A 22008-nucleotide genomic window follows, 5' to 3' on the forward strand; every position below is an offset into this window, starting at 1 on the left:
ACCTTTTCGCATCGCGGCAGTCACTGACGTCACTGCCTCTTGCTTGTGTCTTAACGGCAGTTGCTTCTTTAGCGACTTGCGGCACTTTAACTTGTTTTTTCCAACAATTTCGTATCTTGCGCCGTTCAGAGATCAATTTGAGGTGTCAGCCTGTCAACTTATATCACTCTGCGACGTCGGGATCACTTTAAAACAGCTGTAAACTCGCCGTAGCTTTTGGTTGCTAGGCAACCGCTTTGAACTGCGGCAAGGCGCCTTTGGCTTGAGGCTAACGGCTCTCCCAACTCGCCTTCTTTCAGCGTATCAGTGCCTCTCAACTGACCAAAATCAGATTGAAGATGCCAGGGTACTCTCCTGTGGCTGTGATCGCAAATCAGTGGTCAAAATCTTCAGATTTAACAAAAAACTCCGGTAGCAAGAGCGGAGCCTTTCTCTTTTGCGTCCTTTCTCATTGACAGGAAGTGACAAAAAAGTATTGCTTTTAAAATGTGCAAAATAAACATCCAGTCCAACACAGTACACAATAACCAATTCTACTCATTCCAGTGAGTGACTAACAGTTGTAATGAAGAAAGGTTAGCATGTGTACATGCTCTGGTTCTTTTCTTGTTTACAATATTCCCAGCAGCTGAAAATAGGCGCTCAAAAGGGGTCGATGTGGCTGGAACTGAGAGGTAATTTGCCTTCACTTCAAGCCAGGACTGCGAGTGAGCTGAGCTGCAGTTTATATTTCTAGAAGGTCAACGGGCTCATAGTGATGTTACTAGTAGTTGACTGGGAGGTGTTTATTATCATTTGGGGATAGTCCGCTGCCTGATGCTCAACTGCTAAACACCTATCTGCTCCATGCTGAAGCGCTGACTACATGCGCTCTGAATACACACTGCTGATTGGCTGATAATGCTTTCTGTGTACCAATCAGATAGTTGTGTGGGTGGGACAATGATGCATGCTGAGACAGAGGCAGACGGAGCAAAGCAGCTTATTAACACTTTAGCTTTAGCTTAGAAACTCGTTCGGTACACCCCCGTACCGAACCGAAAGCCCCGTACCGAAACGGTTCAATACAAAACACATACCGTTACACCCCTAGCAGATACAAATGACACATTCATGTTTTTGTGTAAGGATGACAACGTATGCTCGCGCGGACGATTGACTAGTTGATGGTTTTCTTTTCAAATGTTCGTTTATTGCCGTTGTGCTGCTATGATAGGCCATTTCCGCTCGACACAGTGTGCATACAACAACATTATTAGGCAGTTTATTGAAATACTCCAACACTTTTGACCACTTTTGGCATGCTTTTCCCCCCTCGCTCGCATCGTTTGCTTTGATCGTCTGCTTTGCGCTTCGCCATGACGATAGTGTGACGTAAATATGCGACGCGTCGACGCCGTTTTTGTGCGTCGACGCGTATTTACGTAGCCGATGACGTCGACTACGTCGACGCGTCGTTTCAGCCTTAATGTAGATGCACCCACACAGCTGCTTGGATTCATGCCAAATATTAGCGAAGTTAAAACCTATCTAGCATCAACTAAAGCAATTGAAATGACGGAATTTTGTAACAAATTGCTTCAATTTGTGTTTTATCTATAACAAATGTGTGTTTTACCTATTACATGGATTATCTGTGTACATTTATCCATAGTTTTGTTTTTAGTACTTACTAATAATTGTATTTTTCTTAAAGCACAGACCAGGAGTGGCAACCATAAATCATTAAGCATTTAATATAATGTCAATAAAGCTTTTTATTAAATTCTAACCTATTCCTAAATTGGAAATTGTTCTTTGAGTGCAACAAGAAAATTCCAATGTGTTTAATGCCCTTTAATTTATATTTTAACCTTCTAAAATTGTTCGAGTGCAATAGGAAACATATGTTTATTGTATTGTAAGATGTTCTGTTAGAATAAAGCCAATATTGACATTGTTTTGTAGTTCCCTTTTATTTTGAAAAGTTTTAAAGTATCGATATACATTTTGGTATCGGTACCAAATTATTAGACCCACTCGACATCCGTTGCTTTCGGTCTCCCCTAGAGGGGGGGGGTTACCCACATATGCGGTCCTCTCCAAGGTTTCTCATAGTCATTCACCGACGTCCCACTGGGGTGAGTTTTTCCTTGCCCGTATGTGGGCTCTGTACCGAGGATGTCGTTGTGGCTTGTACAGCCCTTTGAGACACTTGTGATTTAGGGCTATATAAATAAACATTGATTGATTGATTGATTGATTGGTATCGGGACAACCCTAATATACAGGTATGCAAATGTGTATATACATTTGTATATACACACATGCATATATACATACATACAAACACACGTGTATATATATATATATATATATATATATATAAATATATATATATATATATATATATATATATATATATGTTTATGTATATATATATATGTATGTATATATATATATATATATGTTTATATATATACACACACATATACAATTATTGAAACTAAACGTGTGCAAAATTGCATGTTGTGTGGAAACCTAAATATAGTAATCAAAATTCTGCAGTAAAAATACAATTTTATACACATTTAATTACACTGTATCTAGTCCCATAAATATGAATGAAGCAGTCTCATATAAAGGAATATAAATTAATATGTACTGTATATAAAGTATATGTAATGTAATATTTGTTCAACTTAAAATATTTACAAACTAAACTATTGACCATTTCTAGAAATGTATCAAAAGTTTTCAACCACTTTTGCAACAGTGCATGTCTATGTGTACAGTTTCTTAGACTGACTGTAATAACATGAGATTAATATTTTTTTTTAACTCATTGACACTGTTTGACATATTTTCTGTACCAGTCAGGCTTCATATTGGTCGACAATGCCTTGTTTATCACCTTTTTAAAAAGTCTAGGGCATTGAAAATAGACTGACTGGTAAAGCCCATAAATTAGTCTGTTTAAAAAAATAAATAAAAAATAGTTGTCAGACCTGTCATGCTGTCATCTCTTTTAGTTGTTTTCACCAGCTGCCAAAAGGTGCAGTTTGCGATTTTAAGTGGCCATAGTTTTTTATTCGAGCTCCGAGTGGACCTGTATGCATATTACAAGTGCACAATAAATACCAGAGTCAATTTGAAGCAAAACAGGGGCCACGGTTAAAGCAAAATGGAGTCTGAAGGAACAAGAGCAGCAGCTGTGTGTGGGAGGACTAGAGTAATGTGGAGACGCTTCTGAGCTGGAACCAAGCTTTCACAATCAAAGCAGACAGAAATGTTTTGTAATGGTTTTGTATAGTGACCAAGTCTGTGCATATAGAAACAGTAGTTTTAATTTGGGTCATGCAGTGAAGAGACGGTAACCGCCTGACTGTGTGTGGACACAAAGATTTCACGCCTAAAAAATAGATGGAAGCTTTTGGGACAAACTGTTCCTCTACACGCTTGAACGTATTGTCAGTAGCAAGTAAAGCTGTGCCAAGCTCAGTTACTTTAGTGTTCCACTGCATGGACCATTAAATACATACTTAAAAGTGTTATAGGAAATAAAGAAGCACATTAGGTAAAACAAGGGACAATTAAGGCATTCAAATGATCACTTGAGTTCATAAAATTGTCAACAAGACAAAAAGTCCTGTGGCTGATTGCCTCTATCCTCCATTCTAATGTGTCCTCAACATTCTAAAGACAATACCCCATAATGACAATGTGAAGGTTTTTTTTGTTTTATTTTGCTAATTTGTCAAAAATAAAAAATCACTTGTACATAAGTATTCAGACCCTTTGTTATATACTTTGTTGATGCACCTTTGGCGGCAATTACAGCCTCAAGTCTTTTGGAATACGATGCCACAAGCTGGGCACACCTATCTTTGGGCAGTTTCGCCCATTCCTCATTGCAGCACCTCTCAAACTCCCATCAGATTGGATAAGAAGCTTTGGTTTTCATCCAGGATGTCTCTGTACATTACTGCATTCATCTTAGTCCAGTCAGGGAGGTGACCAAGAACCCGATGGTCATTCTGTCAGAGCTACAGCATTCCTATGTGGAGAGAGGAGAACCTTCCAGAAGGACAACCATCTCTGCAGAAATCCACCAATCAGGCCTGTATGTTATAGTGGCCTGTAAAGGTTTGCCAAAATGCACCTGAAGGTCTCTCAGACCATGAGAAACAAAATTATCTGGTCTGATGAGATAAAGATTGAACTCTTTAGCGTGAATGCCAGGCATCATGTTTGGAGGAAACCAGGCACCGCTCATCACCAGGCCAATACCATCCCTACAGTGAAGCATGGTGGTGGCAGCATCATGCTGTGGGGTGGTTTTTCAGCAGCAGGAACTGGGAGACTAGTCAGGATGGATGGAAAGAAGAATGCAATAATGTACAGAGACATCCTGGATGCAAAACAACGATTTTCATCCAATTTGATGAAGCTTAAGAGGTGCTGCGTAGAGGAATGACCAAAGAGGAATGGGTGAAACTGCCCAAAGAAAGGTGTGCCAAGATTGTGGCATCGTATTCAAAAAGACTTGAGGCTTCCATTTTGGAATAAGCCTGTAACATACCAAAATAAGGACAATAAATACTTTCCAGATGCACTATATGGTTTTGGTCGCCTATTTAATCCTATTTGTTTAATCCTTTCGTATGCGAGAATCTCTCCTGAAAGCGGACGCGAAAATTTAAAGCCAATAAATGCCAACATTTCATTTGGTCTCTGCGAAAGTATTTTACAAAATTCAACTTATAATTTAGACAAATATAGTTTTTTCTTAATTAAATCTGTCCACTTAAACCACTAATGGTGACATAAGCTAGTGCTGGTGTTATATTTTGCTTGTTGATTTTGATATTAACTACTGAGCCTCATCTAACCGTTGATGTGGAACGTTCCAACTTTTCTACTTCAACAATTACAATATTTAATTTGTTTTACCTGAAGGTGTAAGATAATTATCAGGCTGATATTAGGAATTAGGATATGTCGTCAAACCGATCAACCCTATAACTTTAAGAAAATATTTCCAATATTTACATGTGGATTGAATCATGATGAATTGATTCAGAACTAAGTGTGGCCCACCGACATCTTCCATTTGGCCCGCGGGACGTCATGAGTTTAATTAAGATTAATGTCCGTTTCATTCATTTTAAAAGTTTGTCAGAGTTTGCCGGTAATGGTACTGCTTTTTCGTCGCAATTTAGTTGACAATTTAGTGAACCATCACAGATGCTGGCTTTTGAACTTTGCACCTATAACAATCCGGACGGTTCTTTTTCTTTCTGGACACAAAGTCCACAGTTTCCAAAAACAATTTGAAATGTGGATTCGTCAGACCACAACACTTTTCCACTTTGCATCAGTCCATCTTAGATGAGCTCGGGCCCAGCGAAGCCGGCAGCAATTCTGGGTGTTGTTGATAAATGGCTTTGGCTTCGCATAGTAGAGTTTTATCTTGCACTTACAGATATAGTGACAAACTGTAGTTACTGACAGTGGTTTTCTGAAGTGTTCCTAAACCTATGTGGTGAGATCCTTTACACATTGATGTCGATTTTTGATGCAGTACCGCCTGAGGGATCGAAGGTCCGTAATATCATTGCTTACGTAGATGATGAAATCCCTAAATGTCTTGCAGTAGCTCATTGAGAAATGTTGTTCTTAATCTGCTGGACAATTTGCTCACACATTTGTTCACAAAGTGGTGACCCTCGCCCCATCCTTGTTTGTGAATGACTGAGCATTTCATGGAAGCTTCTTTTATACCCAATCATGGCACCCACTTGTTCCCAATTAGCCTGTTCACCTATGGGATGTTCCAAATAAGTGTTTGAGCATTCCTCAACTTTCTCAGTCTTTTTTGCCACTTGTGCCAGCTTTTTTGAAACATGTTGCAGGCATCAAATTCCAAATGAGCTAATATTTGCAAAAAATAATAGTTTTTCACGTCAAGTATCTTGTCTTTGCAGTCTATTCAATTGAATATAGGTTGAAAAATATTTGCAAATCATTGTATTTTTTAATTTTTTTTAATTTACACAACGTGCCAACTTCACTGGTTTTTGGTTTTGTAATTTATATAATGTTTGTCGGTTACTTGTTTGAGGGACACAAAAAAGAACATTTGACATGTAATTTCTGGACTGTGAATGTCAAAAATCCAAATAAAAGTTTGAAAAAAATTGATTAAAAAAAAGAGTGAAAAGGTTGTCCGAGACAACCAAGGGGCTAAAGCAATATTGTTATTTCATTGTGGAAATGCCAGCAAAACACCACGTTCTCCCCACACTCATGCACACACTGATAGACGGAATTAATTATATTGACTTCAATTCTGATTAATGGATGTGTGATGTTAGCCCTACATACTTGTGATATCACATTTGGTTTGGAGAAATATTCAGGTACAATTTGCAGTTTGTCAAGTCCACCTTTGTTGGGTCTTACTACAGTTTAAATCTAAAACAACAACAGAAATATATTGGTCTTGAGAATTTGTATATTACATGTAGGATTCATGGAATCTTAAGGGTGTGTATAACCCTCACCTCTCTATCTCTTATATGGTCAGCTGTTCAGTCTGACACAAATGTTCTTGTTGTCTGGTAGGTCTCCTAATTAAAAAAAAACCTGATAGCATCGATGCATGTCCCTTGACTCGTCTTATCAGCTGCCTCGAGGCCCCCATTGTTTGATGAGGTCAACTATATACCTTCATACCTCCGCCCTCCTGCTACAAAGTCAAACCTGAATTATTCTCCCTTGCTTCGCTCCACCTAAGGTGATGTTATGACAGGTGGAGTAAAAAGTAATCATATTATAGCAATGCTATTAAATAGGTTTTTCTTAAAATAGCACATTTTTGGTATGACACTGTTATAAAAAAAAAAACACTTCACAGCAGAAAAAGCTAGCGTGGTGCAGAGAAAAGGCCAAGGAGAAGACACAACCAGGCAAGCCTGTCATTGTGTCAGTGGAATGCGGCCTGTCAGCGCATTTTTATACACCTTGTTTAAATTCTGATAGAAATCTTTGCTATTTGTGGTTTTTGGCTTTGACCTGCCACAGTGAGGATGACCTAAACAGCATTTTACCTTTCAGCTTACACACCCCCATTCTTTTCGTAATAGTCTTATGTCAACATCTGTTCTGTCCCTCCAAATAATACTCCTTGTCCAGTGCTCATGTCAGCAGAACAGAAGCAGATGTGTAAGCCTCTTTCAATTACCCCGTGTGCCAGCAGAGGCTCCTGATGCGTTATAATGCATTATGCATTGATATCCACGGACAGGAGCATGACTAAAGCGTCCATAACAAAGCTCGTACTAAAGTGCCACAGAAGACAATATGACCTTTTAACCTCAGCTATTTTGGCTACCTTGGATCAGATATAATAGAAATTTAACAAGTGTGTGTGTACAATATTTAAAAATACAACTTGTAGAGCAGTGGTCACCAAGCTTTTTTCAGCCAAAAACCAAATCAAGATCTACTCCTGCGTCAACTGTTTTATATCCGCGTGAATAATGTGTGTGTGCGCGCATGCGTGCGTATGTATGTTTGTGTAGGTGTATATATGTATGTATGTATATGTGTATGTATTAGGGGTGTAACGGTACACAAAAAGTTCGGTTCGGTACGTACCTCGGTTCAGAGGTCACGGTTCAGTTCATTTTCGGTACAGTAGGAAAACAACAAAATATAAATTTTTTGGTTATTTACCAAATTTGTAAACAATGGCTTTATCCTTTTAACATTGGGAACACTATAATAATTCTGCCCACGTTAATCAACATTAAACTGCCTCAAGTTGTTGCTCAGATTAAATAAAATGACCTAACTTTTCTTCAACATATAAAAAGTGCAACATTAAACAGTTTCAAGTCAACTCATCAGGCTTTATTTATTTCAGCATTTGGGAACCCTGGAGTTGATATGTATTATGTAAATGTTATATTTTTATCAACATGTGATAGCAGGGACCCTGCCATTCAAAACTAGGCTGCTACATTACTAATGATTAATGTAACTATAGCTGAAAAAATAGTACAATAGCAATAGGAGAGACTACACACACACACACACACACACCGCAAAATGAGCTAACATTACGCTAAAAGCTAATTAGCCTTCACCTCAAGCCAGGACTGCGAGCGAGCTGAGCTGCAGTTTAAGTTTCTAGAACATCAACGGGCTCATAGTGATATTACTAGTAGTTGTCTGGGAGGTGTTTATTATAATTTGGGGAGAGTACACTGCCTTATGCTCACCTGCTAAACACCTATCTGCTCGACGCTGAAGCGCTGACTATATGCGCTCTGAATACGCACTGCTGATTGGCTGTTACCGCTTTGTGTGTAACCAATCAGATGGTTGTGTGGGTGGGACAATGCTGGGTGCTGAAACAGAGGCAGAAGAAGCAAAGCAGCTTGTTAAGACTTTAGCGTAGAAACTCATTCGGTACACCTCCAAACCGAACCCAAACCCTCGTACCGAAACGGTTCAATACAAATACACGTACCGTTACACCCCTAGTATGTATGTATGCATACATATATACTGTACGTGTGTGTGTGTGCATGTATTTTTCTATGAAAAAAAAAAAGTTTTTGTGTGTTTTCAAAGACAAAGCTTTTCATCGTTATTATTGGCTGATTTCAACATATTTGCGTTTTCATGTGTTTCTTGTTTTCCCAATTTTTGCTGGTGTTTTTTGTAATGTGTTTAGGGCCAATAAAAAAAATGAGTCACAGGTCACAGATGGCCCCTGTGCCACACTTTGGGCACCCCTGCTGTAGAAACTAACTGTTTATGGCCACTATAATCTTAGTACTGTAGTATATTTTTTCATCCAATGGTCACATATGGGACGCGAGTCACATGGTTGTCTTACGTCAGCGCCAGAATTAGTAAAGTCCGTTATTCACCTGGCGGGTTTTTCCTGTGTGATAAAAAAGAAGGTATAAACGTGGAAGTCCTTCTTTAGCTGCTGCCTTGTGTTATCATATATTACTGCCTCAGCACATGTCAATGTTTTCCTTTTGTATATATAAATCAAAACAAAATTCATACTTTGGAGCAATGTTCACAAACTCTAGTATTTGGCTTGTTAGCTTCCCGTCACAGGCGAGCGATGATGGTGAAAAGTTGTTTGATCATGTTGGATGCTACGATATGACTTATTTGTTGCAAGAATCAGCCTTAATGTATTGTTGCAGCTTGATGATTTTTGAGCATGTCTTGAAACACACGTTTACGAGACGAGCGGGCGTAGTGTGCCGCTGGGCTGGGAGGCGGGTGGTGTCGAAAGCCGCTGAAGAGAGGCAGAGTCATGCCGGCGTGTTCTGGGGTCAAAATGCCTGCCTGGTGGCGGGTCTGTTCTGTGGGTGGGGGTGTCACTAATGTTATATAAATACTTTTTTTTTCTAATATTTTTGCAATTGACCGCTAGGGTTCCAAGGATTGACCTGTAGATCGATCGACGGGTTGCCGACCCCTGATGTAGAGAATAGAGCATCCATGGACGGGGGATTTTGTATGCATTCTGTGGCCCATTGCCTTTTATGTGTGGAATAACCTCAGGTCTTAAATTGACATTTCACAGCTATTATGTGCTCATCATACCCACTGAATTGATGTAAACAGCAGATGAGGGACACACAGCAAAGAAGACCGTCTCTTAGTATTCAAGTAAATGGTACGGGTGACATTTCAGGAAAAGCAGACACAGAAAAAACCTTTTCGAATAGTAATTTTTAGCTACTGTTGAATTTTTTTTATTCATTTAATAGTGATCTAACGGTATCGCGGTTTCAAAATCCTCACAATAATGCCGTGACGTATGACAGTATGAAACGGAAACTTGGTGAGTGTAGTTTTTTTCTGGCACTTTTGTGTGGGCCGGTCAGACAGTAGACTCCACCTTCTAAAATCCTCTGAGGAGCGCTGGACCGGCAAAACGGGGATGTGGAACGCCATCAATGGGAGAAAAAGAGGAAGCATTCGGGTCAAGAGAAGGTGTTCGCAGTAGATAAGAGGAATTTTTCATCAAATTCCGTCTTTAACTTTTTGAGTTGTTACCAACAATCAGACAAACAAACCTTGGCGAAAACATAACCTCTTTGGCGGAGGTAATTAAGTCTTCTTACTGCAAAACAAAGCACGGCAACTTTGTCTCGAGCGTTTCCAAGCCGGTCACAGCGCACCGCCGTGGAGGGGAAGCCTCCGGTGGGAGCGCGGACACTGCACGAGTAATAAGAGAAGTTACTTGATAAACCATCCCCCCCGCCCCCGGGCGACCGGTGCAATGGACGTCGAGTGGATCTAGCATAATATTGTGAGAGTCCAGTCCATAGTGGATCTAACATAATAGTGTGAGAGTCAAGTCCATAGTGGGGCCAGCAGGAGATCATCTTGAGTGGAGACAGGTCAGCAACGCAGGGGGGGAGGAGAGGGGGGCAGAGCAGAAAAGAAACGGCAGATCAACTGGCGTAAAAGGGGGGTTTATTTAAAGGCTAGAGTATCATGGCGCCGCTATAAATAGTTTGTCTGCGTTAGCGTTTATAATACCAATATCACAAATACTTGGTTAATATTTAAGGCACTAAATGTAAATGGTGTATTGTTGCCGCTTTTTGAATGGTTATTTATTGGGTTTAATGGGCGGAATAGGAGACCTCCTGTTGGCTCCGTTGTAAGCAAACTTTTATTTACGTTTATTTACGAGTTAGAATGCGTGACAAAAAATACTTCGGTCGTCAAATTTTTTATAATGATTGCGAATGATAGGCAAAATTCCAAAAAAAGTGCAGTTCCCCATTAAGGTCGCCTGATCATAAACTTTTTCAGAGTATGTCCTTTGAGCTCTGCACAAGAAGGTAAGGAAAATATGTGAAGTTTGGCTCGAAGATGTCCGCGTAATGTTTACGATCTTTAATTACTTAAAAAGTGCTAAAAACAACTTTATATAATAGTTGCTTTTCTTAAAGCCAATGTTTACTTTTCCATTATCGATAAAATCGATTAATTACCTTTTAAATCGATGATAGATCGATATATATCTTCTGAAACGCTAACTTGCCGAGCACAAACAGTTTTTTATTTTTTTATTTTAGGAATATAAATCGATCTATTGATATGTGGATCACCTGTTACACCCTTACTTGGGGGGATGTTTACATTTTTATTTCAACAGCACTTAATTAAGTTTTTTTTAAATATTTGCTTTTACAGTGGATGTTCCAGCACTCGATACCAATAATTTGGTACAGGTACCAAAATGTATTTCGATACCTTTTCTATACTTAAAAACACTACAAAAAGCGGACCACAAAGAAAATTAATTTTTGGCTTCATATTAACAAAAAAATCTTACGATACGTTAAACATATGGTTCTTATTGCACTCCAAGAACAATTTTAGAAGATTAAAATACAAATTAAAAGGCATTAAACAAATTAGGCTTTTTGTTGCACTCATAGAAGATTTTAATTGTTTTTATATTACATGTACCCTGTCATAATCTAGAATTAGGTTAGAATACAGTAAAAAGCTATATTGATATTATGCTTCATGATTTATGGTTCCCACTGTGCTTTTATTTGTGCTTGAATACAAATAAAAATCATTAGTAAAGACTAAAAACAATACTATGGCTTAAACTACACAGATAAGACATGTAAAAAACACACATTGTTAAAGATGCAACAAAAATTGTAGGCATTTGTTACAAAACTCAGTCATTTCATTTGAATTAGTTTGCGCTACATGGGCGGTTTGAACTTTGCTAATATTTGGCATCAAGCCTAACAGCTGTGAGTGCGTCTATGTATCTGTGTGTGCACAGCAGGAGAGCTGGTTAACTTTATTACCTGTCGATCTGACTGCCTGTTATTTCATCAAAGGCCTACTGAAAGGAATTTTTTTTATTTAAACGGGAATAGCAGATCCGTTCTGTGTGTCATACTTGATCATTTCGTGATATTGCCATATTTTTGCTGAAAGGATTTAGTAGAGAAAATCGACGATAAAGTTCGCAACTTTTGCTCGCTGATAAAAAAAAGCCTTGCCTGTACCGGAAGTAGCGTGACGTCACAAGCGGTAGTGCTGCTCACAATTCCTGTTGTTTACAATGGAGTGAGAGAGATTCGGACCGAGAAAGTGATGATTACACCATTAATTTGAGCGAGGATGAAAGATTCATAGATGAGGAACGTTACAGTGAAGGACTTGAAAGGCAGTGATGGACGTATCTTTTTTCGCTCTGACCGTAACTTAGGTACAAGCTGGCTCATTGGATTCCACACTCTCTCCTTTTTCTATTGTGGATCACAGATTGGTATTTTAAACCATTTTAGATAATATATCCTCTTGAAAATGAGAGTCGAGAACGCGAAATGGACATTCACAGTGACTGAACATGTAAATACATGATTAATAATTCAGCTTTGCGAAGCTAAAAAAAATAGAAGCTAACCTAACTACGTAGCCAACTTGATAGCAGCAGTCTCAAATGCAGATAGAAACTAAATTAAAAAAAAACCTGACTGGATGGATAGACAGAAGACCAATAATACTATTAAACCATGAACATGTAAATACACGATTAATAATATTCCGCTTGGCGAAGCTAAAAAAATAGAAGCTAACCTAGCTGCGTAGCCAACGCGATAGCATCAGTCTCAAATGCAGATAGAAACTAAATTAAAAAAAACCTGACTGGATGGATAGACAGAAGATCAATAATACTATTAAACCATGAACATGTAAATACACGATTAATAATATTCCGCTTGGCGAAGCTAAAAAAACAGAAGCTAACCTAGCTGCGTAGCTAACTTAGATGCGGCGGCGGGCGTTGTACGCTTTTGACGACACCCCGGCCGCCATCAGAGTCGGCAAGAAACATATATTTCCCCAAAGTTACGTACGTCACATGCACATATCGACACGCACGTACGGGCAATCGATCAAATGTTTGGAAGCCAAAGCTGTACTCACCGTAGTGCATCTGTTATCCTGCTCAAAACACAACACAACCTCCTGGTGTTGGTGTTGCTGTAGTCCGATGCTCCACCGGCTCCAACTTTCTTATTTGCAGTCTCCATTGTCCATTAAACAAATTGCTCAATCGCTTTATTAACAAGCGGTAACTGGTTGTAGTTCAAGAAGTAACGCACACACATACACGAGCTGCTGTTAGCCAAAAGTCACGATCACACACACTCAAGTTCTCCGCCAACTCACTCGCGCATGCGCGTTCCCCAAACCCTTAAAGACAGTACACTAATGCAAATATCACGGATATTAACAGTATTGTACTTAGCCGCTAATACACCGATCGATCCCACCTACAACGTTCTTCTTTGCAGTCTCCATTGTTCATTAAACAAATTGCAAAAGATTCAGAATACTGTGGAATTTTGTCAAAGAAAACAAGAGGCTTTTCTATCGGGTCCGATGGGGTACAACCACTTCCGTTGCTTTTGTGACGTCACGCGCATAAATCATATCCAAAGGAGTTTTTCAACCGGAAGTGTGGCGGGAATTTTAAAATTGCACTTTATAAGTTAACCCGGCTGTATTGGCATGTGTTGCAATGTTAAGATTTCATCATTGATATACAAACTATGAGACTGCGTGGTTGGTAGTAGTGGCTTTCAGTAGGCCTTTAAGCTAAGTTTGAAGCAAAGGCTGTAATACTTCTGTCATGCCACTTTTGGCAAGGCATGATTTAAGGCAGCACCGCACTTCTATGTTTAAAGCGTCCCTTGAATGATAGTTTTGAAGCCCAAATATTTCCATATGATATTGCGCTTCACGTACGCTCTTTATTAACCAGTAGAATTGCCTTTATTTTTCCTCTCCTCACTGTTTCTTGTTGTGCGCTCTGAGTGTGTGCGCGCTGACACACTCAACATGCCTCTTTGCTCTGCTAGTCACCGCCGCACGGCAGCATTTTTCAAAGGCAGTATAGTACCGTTTTGAATTCCATTAGTACAGCAGTACTTTATTAGTAGCGCTATACCGTACATGATTGGAGCATTTCAACAATGTTTGTGTTCAATTACAGTAATTGTGTTTAGTCTAAACATTCCTGCCACTTAATTTTACACACTATGGCATTGTTTTTGTTTGGACAATACCACAATAGTATCGTACTGTGGCCCTAATACTATCGTATCATGAGATTTTGATATTGTCAAAAATTGCTGTTTTCCAGTTAAGAGACCACAATTTAGTTTAATGTTGTAAAACTGCAGCTATTTTCATGATACAAATGTATTTACCTAATAATTCCGTTTTAATTGGTTAAACTACAAAAATGACATTTATTTTGTTGGTTGGCTTTTGTATTTCCAGAGAGGAACATGCTCAAAATGACCCAAAGTTAATGTATGTTCAACTTGTGATTTTCCTGTTTACCATTTAAATCTCAATAAAGTCTTATTGGGTTCTTTAAAAAAATGTTTTTTTCTCTGTGTGACACGACCTATTATAAAAAGTTTGTTGATTGCATTCCAGCTGTGAGGCAGTGAACCGTTAAAAGTAAGCGTTCTCAAACTGGTACTTGTGTCAAGGTGTTATTATTTGCAACTATATCTGTATTTCTTTTAGTACATGTATAATTAGGCGTAGGTAGTGCAGGTGTCTGCAAAAGTAAAATGACAGACAGCAGGGTTCCAGCTGTGCATGTTTTTTGCATTGAAACGATGCCGTGTGACTCACTTTTCTGCTCTGTTTGATAAGCATGGCACCATTTAGATGTTGGGACATATATAGAAATGTCGTGACTGAGACACAGCAATGACACTTCCCTCAAAGTGCCTCATGTTGCGCGCACATGCTCAACTGGGACCACCCCCTCCCATTCAATTTCTCCTCATTGCAACTGGAGCTGAGCTTCATCCACTTAGCCACACAGGACTTCCTTGCCTCTGCCAACTCGGATCAGAGGCCGTAGGCTGTAGAATGAAACCGCATCCTTGCAGTCCCAGAGTCCCCGCGCCGGCACAAGGACTCCATCATAGACCATTAAACCTTGCGGCTAGAGGCGAAGGTGGGTGAAATAGGAAATGGAAGAAGGCAGCAAGTGTGACAAGGAGTGGAGAGGAAGGAAGTGGGAAGCGAATGAGCCGACTTTCGGGAGAGGAGTCTTGTCAGGGAGGGTCTCGTCTTGAAAAGACGATGCCTTAAAGCGGCATTGTCAGCCATGACAGACAGCAGCTGTCATTTTGAAATATCGAGTCACTTACTGAAAAGGTGTCATTGTGTTCGGCTTGTTGGATTTGTGACAGACAGGGTAGTGGGGAAGGAGTTGAAGTATCTTACCTGCCAATATCAATTAATGTCAATAGTAATTTCTAGAATCTAGAGCACACATGAATATAATGCACACCTACCTGTTCGGCTTGTTGGATTTGTGACAGACAGGGTACTGGGGAAGGAGTTGAAGTATCTTACCTGCCAATATCAATTAATGTCAATAGTAATTTCTACAATCTAGAGCACACATGAATATAATGCACACCTACCTAATATTTGGGCAAATTGTATTTTGTACAAAGTTTGAGGGCACACGCTGCAGGTGTACAGACTGAAATATTCACATCTTATTCACAAATTTAGCAAAAGACAGTGACTACAGTAACCTACCGGAGTGGTCAAGGCGTGTGTGTGGTCTTCATCCTCCTTCGGTGTCTGAGTGGAGGAGAATTGGGGTTGTGTCGTCCGGCCATTTCTTTGCCTCATTTTCACTTTCATTTTTGTCTCGATGGTGGGTTGCCTCTGCCTTCTTTGGCTCGAAGCGTTCTGGCCTTTCTGGGCCCATTAGTGGTAGTGGATTTCGGTTCCGTGCGGCGTCTGTTTCCTTTTTCAATGGCTGGGTTGATCGCCCTCAGCTTTGGGGCTGTGTTGTGTGCATTTCGTCATGTCTTCGCCATGATGAAGGTGACTGTATAACGCGCTAAATGGCTGACTGAATGATAGTGTAAGAGCCTCATTATGCAAAACCAACTTTTCTTACCTGATGGAACATCTTTTTGTGTATTTGGGATCTCCATAAGTCCCGGAAATTTTAAATCCGACCATAGAGGAATTGTGGCGATATGTATAAAACAATCCTGCCTTCTTCCAAACTTTCTCCAAATGAGCCATTTGGAATTTGAGATACCGTATTTTCCGCACTATAAGGCGCACCTTCAATGAATGGCCTATTTTAAAACTTTGTTCATATATAAGGCGCACCGCATTATAAGGCGCATAGAATAGACGCTACAGTAGAGGCTGGGGTTGCGAGACCTCTTGTGGCTGAATATTGGTCCATATATAAGGCGCACTGTCAGCTTTTGAGAACATTTGAGGTTTTTAGGTGCGCCTTATAGTGCGGAAAATACGGTAATTGTGACACATTTTTTATAAATCTTTTATATATGGAAGCGGTTTACCCGAAGAGCTTTGCACAAGTCCACCATTTTTATTTAGATGTGGTCCAAAGTTGCAGTCAGTAAGTTAATGTTTTCTCTCTCTCATACATGCACATGTGTGCTAAAATCCTTCGCTGTAGCCTGTAGTTCTATCTTGTATATATCAGTAGACTCGATATGGAGGATCTAATAACTACAACATGGCTGACGGGGACAAGAAACAGTTAAAGGTTTTGCCTGGAGAGGGACTTTGCAGGTAGATTTAAGACCGCCCACAAAACAGTGCATTCTGAAGCGACAGTCAGAAAGCGGCTTGAAAATGGTCTGTAAAACATAATCTTTGCAACATTTTGACCAAAGAACCACCATTACATGTTATGTAGTGTTTTAAATGTAGAAAAAAAATAATAACATGACCCCTTTTAATGTGAAAAATGTTGTTGGTCCACCGTGACTTGTTAAGGAATCTTTTCTTATCCATCCATCCATTTTATACCACCTGTCCCTTTCGGGGTCGCGGGAGGTGCTGGAGACTATCTCAGCTGCTGTGACGAGGCAAGTTTTTTCGGTGGCATGTGAAGCCTTTTAACCTAAGCATTGTATAAAGCAAAAAGTTGAAAGCGTGGAATAAAAATGTGCAGCTTTTAGTATGGAAATTACAATATGGAGTACTACAAAGCCTAGAGCTCCAACAAAGTTGTATTATTAACAAAAAGGGGGGGAAATATATAGGTGGCCATATTTGTAGGTTTGAAAATTGCAACTTCTGCAATAAACACTGCGCGCTCTGCATGCATTAAAGACTCTTCCGGTTGACTTCTGGGGCGGGGTGGAAACAATGAATGCTGTTTTTGGTTCCAGTTATCAAGTCTTGACAAGGCATGCTTTGTGTAGCTAATATTTATCAGCAGTCTAATTGGGGAAAATGGTCTCTGAAGTAACTGCTGTGTAAACGATCTTAAAGGAGAATTTACTTTTTTTGGAATTTTGCCTATCGTTCTCAATCATTATGAAAGACATGTCGGATGGATTGTTTTTTAATGCATTCTAAATGTCAAATAAAGGTAAATGAAAGTCCGCTTACAGCGGAGCCATTGGGAGGTCCTCAATTCCGCCCATAAAACCTGATAACCGTTCAAAAAACGCCAGCTATACTCAATTTACATTTTGTGACTTGAATATTAATTTATTAATATTGACTAATTAATTCATCATTAGTGATATTAATATTTTAAGCAACAACGCAGACAAACTATTTATAGCGGCGCCGTGATTACTTCCTGTGTGCCAATGTTTACATCATTGACTGATCAGCTGCTTCCTTGCTTCCTTGCTCCCTGTAAGTTTATTGTAATTCACAAATCATGCCTCTCACCTAGACAGAAGGTGGCTGTTGATATAATCCAACAAGTTGAGACACTTTGACAGCTATATAGGACCTGGAACTGGCGAGGACGACACGAAAAGCACTTGTTTCCCCTTTAAATGGGAATATATGAACATATATATATATGTATATATATGAACCTACTCAGTGGCCTAGTGGTTAGAGTGTCCGCCCTGAGATCGGTAGGTTGTGAGTTCAAACCCCGGCCGGGTCATACCAAAGACTATAAAAATGGGACCCATTACCTCCCTGCTTGGCACTTAGCATCAAGGGTTGGAATTGGGGGTTAAATCACCAAAAATAATTCCCGGGCGCGGTTACGCCGCTGCCCACTGCTCCCCTCACCTCCCAGGGGGTGATCAAGGGGATGGGTCAAATGCAGAGGACAAATTTCACCACACCTAGTGTGTGTGTGACAATCATTGGTACTTTAACTTTAACTTAACATCCCAGCAGTCTGCATCCTAATGACAGCAGACGTTGTACAGTAAGTGATGTAAAGTCTGCAGTGAGCAGAAATCAGTGATGAAGAAAAAAATAAGCAAAGGTTGTGATGCGTTTTTTAAATTAATGCGCCACGTATGCTTAAAATGATAAAAATTCGTAAATATTGATTGTTGTTATAATTGTGTACATATATACTTACATCATGTACATAAAACCTCAATTGAGTGAGGGCTCCCCTGGGCTCCATTGTAAGCAGACTTTTGATCGAACCTAATATTTAGAACGCATTAAAAAAAAAATCCATCCATCCTCCATCCATTTTCTACCGCTTGTCCCGTTCTGTCTTTCATAATGATTGTGAGCGATAGGCAACATTTTTGTAAAAAAGTGCAGTTCCACTTTAAACAATCCAGCATCCCATCATGGGGAATGTTCGACGGGATTCGCTGCAAAAACGTGTTTAAATGTACAAAAATGTTTTTTTTAATAAACTCCACTGCATTGTTCATCCTTCTACTGTATACATTTCTTAGCTTGTCTGCATTTGTGTCCCTTTCAGATCTGTTTTGTGAATCTGGACCCTCAGAAAACTGACTATTGTGACGACAAAAGCCTAAAGGTGAGGCACAACTTTCAAGCTTGGTCTTTTCCTTCGCTGTATTCTCTTGAATTCCCCGGGTTGGTTTCTTACAACATTGGCATGGTTGCCATGGATACTAGGTCATTATCTAGAATTTCATGGATGATTTGTTTGTGTAATGTGCATGAGAAGGTCCCAAATGGGTCAGCTCCAGGTGGGAGTAGTTGGCAATCAGTGATGCTATCCCATCAGGTGTAAACTAAATATCAGTTGTTGTATTGATAGTACTGACAACCCATTATGGTTGGTTTTGTCATTGTAAGCTCTGGTGTGACATGTCTCCCACAGAAATTGTCAATGATGTCTCCAGACCTGCCAAGGCTTGTTGAGTTACTCACTGTTCACCAGCCAAAAGACAATGAGATCCTCTTCCTCGGTGGCCTTGAAGGAGCAGACACCCGCCAAACGCACCCACCAGCCCCCTCTCAGGTGACTTTATGGTGCTGACTTCCGGGGAACAGTACCGAGTTGTGACACATTTGTTACTTGGCCACTCAGACACATTAAATAATTCATAAACAACCACATTTTCTCCGACTTTACTTTCGCATCTCTCACTAGAACACACCAATAAGCGTGTTCATAAATGAATAAATTACATACAGCCCTGATAGGAAGTGGCCAATTGTTATATCTTTCTTACACGGGACAATGTTCATTAATGAACATATAAAATGTAAATGTACCAGATTGTAGCCACATGCTAATTTCCATCTGCAGTCCCCGGCAAGTTGATGGTATATTGAACAAGGTCCATAAAAAGTTACACAGCACCAACAATATAATAAATTACACTCAGATATACAGTGGAATCTCAATTTAAGAACTTAATTGGTTCTTGAGCATGGTTTGCAGTCCAAAAAGTTTGTATAGTGAAGCAGAGTTCCCCATAAAAACAACGGAAATTGGTTCTAGCCTGGACAAAAGTCCTTTTTTTTTTTTTTTTAAAAAGCACACTTCGGAGACATTAATGTGTATATATAATCAGTGCCGTAACTAGGATTTGACAAATACCGAGGTCAGAAATTGATTGTCCAAGAGGAGCTTTGAAAGGCTGAAATCATGTGTATGTATCCCAGCACCATACAAATTATATTACCTTGAGCAACACAATGAATTTCCAGAATAACAAAAGCTTGCATTTAGGTAGAACTTCCTCGTGTTATATTATCTAACATCTTTGACAATCAGCATGACTTTGTAACAGTCCACTTTTTTATTCATATGCTAAAGTTTAGCGTGTTAAACAATTTTAACATCATTAAAACACAAATTAAAAACCTTACTACATTTTCAACTATGAACGGGGCTCAAACCCTCAACTTTCTGTATCACAACTGGGTATTATGGACTGGGTATTACCACAAATCTTGGAGGGAATTTTTTTTACCATATTCTTATCAGTGACAGAGCATGGATGTGGCCAGGAATACGTTTGAGGAAAAATTTAATATGAAGCGCTTTTTCATCCAATAATTTACATTTTAACACGTGCTTCTTTGCGCAAAGCGCGCCCCGCCCCACGGATTGCGAAGACTTACGCACAGCTAAGTTTAAGGCAGGCGGGCTTAAAGTCAGTGAGCAGAACCTGGCTGACAGGACAACTGTATTTTCCAGACAGCGTTTCACCTGAAATTCAGATGAAACCAACATTTATTACGTCACCACGATTTAATGTTAACATTATGTTGACAGCGCATTTCAGATAAGTTGATGTTTATAGTAAAAGTAGACTTATTTTTATTACGTTGCTGGAGTTGTAGCCGGTGTTGTGCATTACCAAAGATCCACTGAAAGCTGGGTTTTTATTTGAGTTTGTGAACATCTGGCGAGTGTCGACTTATTATTTTAGTAGCCTAGCGTAATATGTACTTTACTGTATGTGTCTCATTCAGGGTCTTCAACAGCAGCAGAGAAGTACAGGCGTGTGCGTATTTCAGCGTTCAGGGCAAAGACGCAACATTCAACCCAACAGAATCATCTTTGAGATCAACCGGTTCCTGCTAGGTCTGCAGTGGGGAAAGGAACAACAGCATCACCACGGGCGAATAACCAGACAACGGCTTGATGATGACACAAATCGTTCAGTTTCATCCATCGAGGAAGATTTCCTGACCGCCTCAGAACACTTAGGAGAAGATAGTGAGGATGACCCTTGCAGAAATGGTGAGTCCCAAGTGAAGCTATAATTACCGTTTTGAAGGAAATACATTGACCTACCACAACATTCCAATACATTTTGATGAGCTCTATGATCCTTCAGTCTATTTGATGATTGAATAAAGCATGTGCATATGCAATACATGTAATAGCACCAGCAGAGTGAAAAGCAAACTCTCCCGCAGGTTCAATAAGCTACAATATAAAATTAACAAGGCAGCACGGGGGAAGAGGGGTTAGTGCATCTGCCTCACAATACGAAGGTCCTGAGTAGTCCTGAGTTCAATCCCGGGCTCGGGATCTTTCTGTGTGGAGTTTGCATGTTCTCCCCGTGACTGCGTGTGTTCCCTCCGGGTACTCCAGCTTCCTCCCACCTCCAAAGACATGCACCTGGGGATAAGTTGATCGGCAACACTAAATTGGCCCTAGTGTGTGAATGTGAGTGTGAATGTTGTCTGTCTATCTGTGTTGGCCCTGTGATGAAGTGGCGACTTGTCCATGGTGTACCCCGCCTTCCGCCCGATTGTAGCTGAGATAGGCTTCAGCGACCCCAATAGGGACAAGCGGTAGAAAATGGATGGATGGATGGATAAAATTAACATATTCTATACTATATTGAATCTAAAACTGTGGTACGAATACACATTTGTTACCAAATAATTTAAATTACATTGTCCTTTGCTGCCTGAAATATTCAAGTTTAATTCACTTTATCTGCTACAAGATGTCATGAAGTCGGTGTATTTTAAAATTTGTGAAATGCTAACACTTAGAGGAACTTTTCTTGATGTTTTGACACATGATGTTGAATTACCACACTGCCTATTAAAAACTAGGATTAACATTTTGTTATTTAGGGTAGAATTTTTGATACAGCTCTTAGAAAAATGGGCTAGTGGCAATGTTCTTGTGACTGGTCGGTGGGTCTGCAACCCGCGGCTCTGGAGCTGCAT

At 39.7% G+C, this 22008-nt stretch overlaps 1 protein-coding gene across 4 annotated transcripts in view; it reads left to right on the plus strand.

Moving 5' to 3' along the window:
* The window catches only part of LOC133663657 (A-kinase anchor protein SPHKAP-like), a 383555-nt gene that overhangs the window by 335614 nt on the left and 25933 nt on the right, over positions 1-22008 (plus strand). For all 4 annotated transcript variants that reach the window (XM_062068311.1, XM_062068312.1, XM_062068309.1 and 1 more), the window contains 3 exons: positions 18815-18874; positions 19184-19324; positions 20791-21061. In XM_062068311.1, the coding sequence (XP_061924295.1) occupies positions 18815-18874; positions 19184-19324; positions 20791-21061 (472 nt within the window). The remainder of the gene's footprint in view (positions 1-18814; positions 18875-19183; positions 19325-20790; positions 21062-22008) is intronic.

Source organism: Entelurus aequoreus, linkage group LG13, assembly GCF_033978785.1.
Source record: "Entelurus aequoreus isolate RoL-2023_Sb linkage group LG13, RoL_Eaeq_v1.1, whole genome shotgun sequence".
NCBI lineage: Eukaryota > Metazoa > Chordata > Actinopteri > Syngnathiformes > Syngnathidae > Entelurus > Entelurus aequoreus.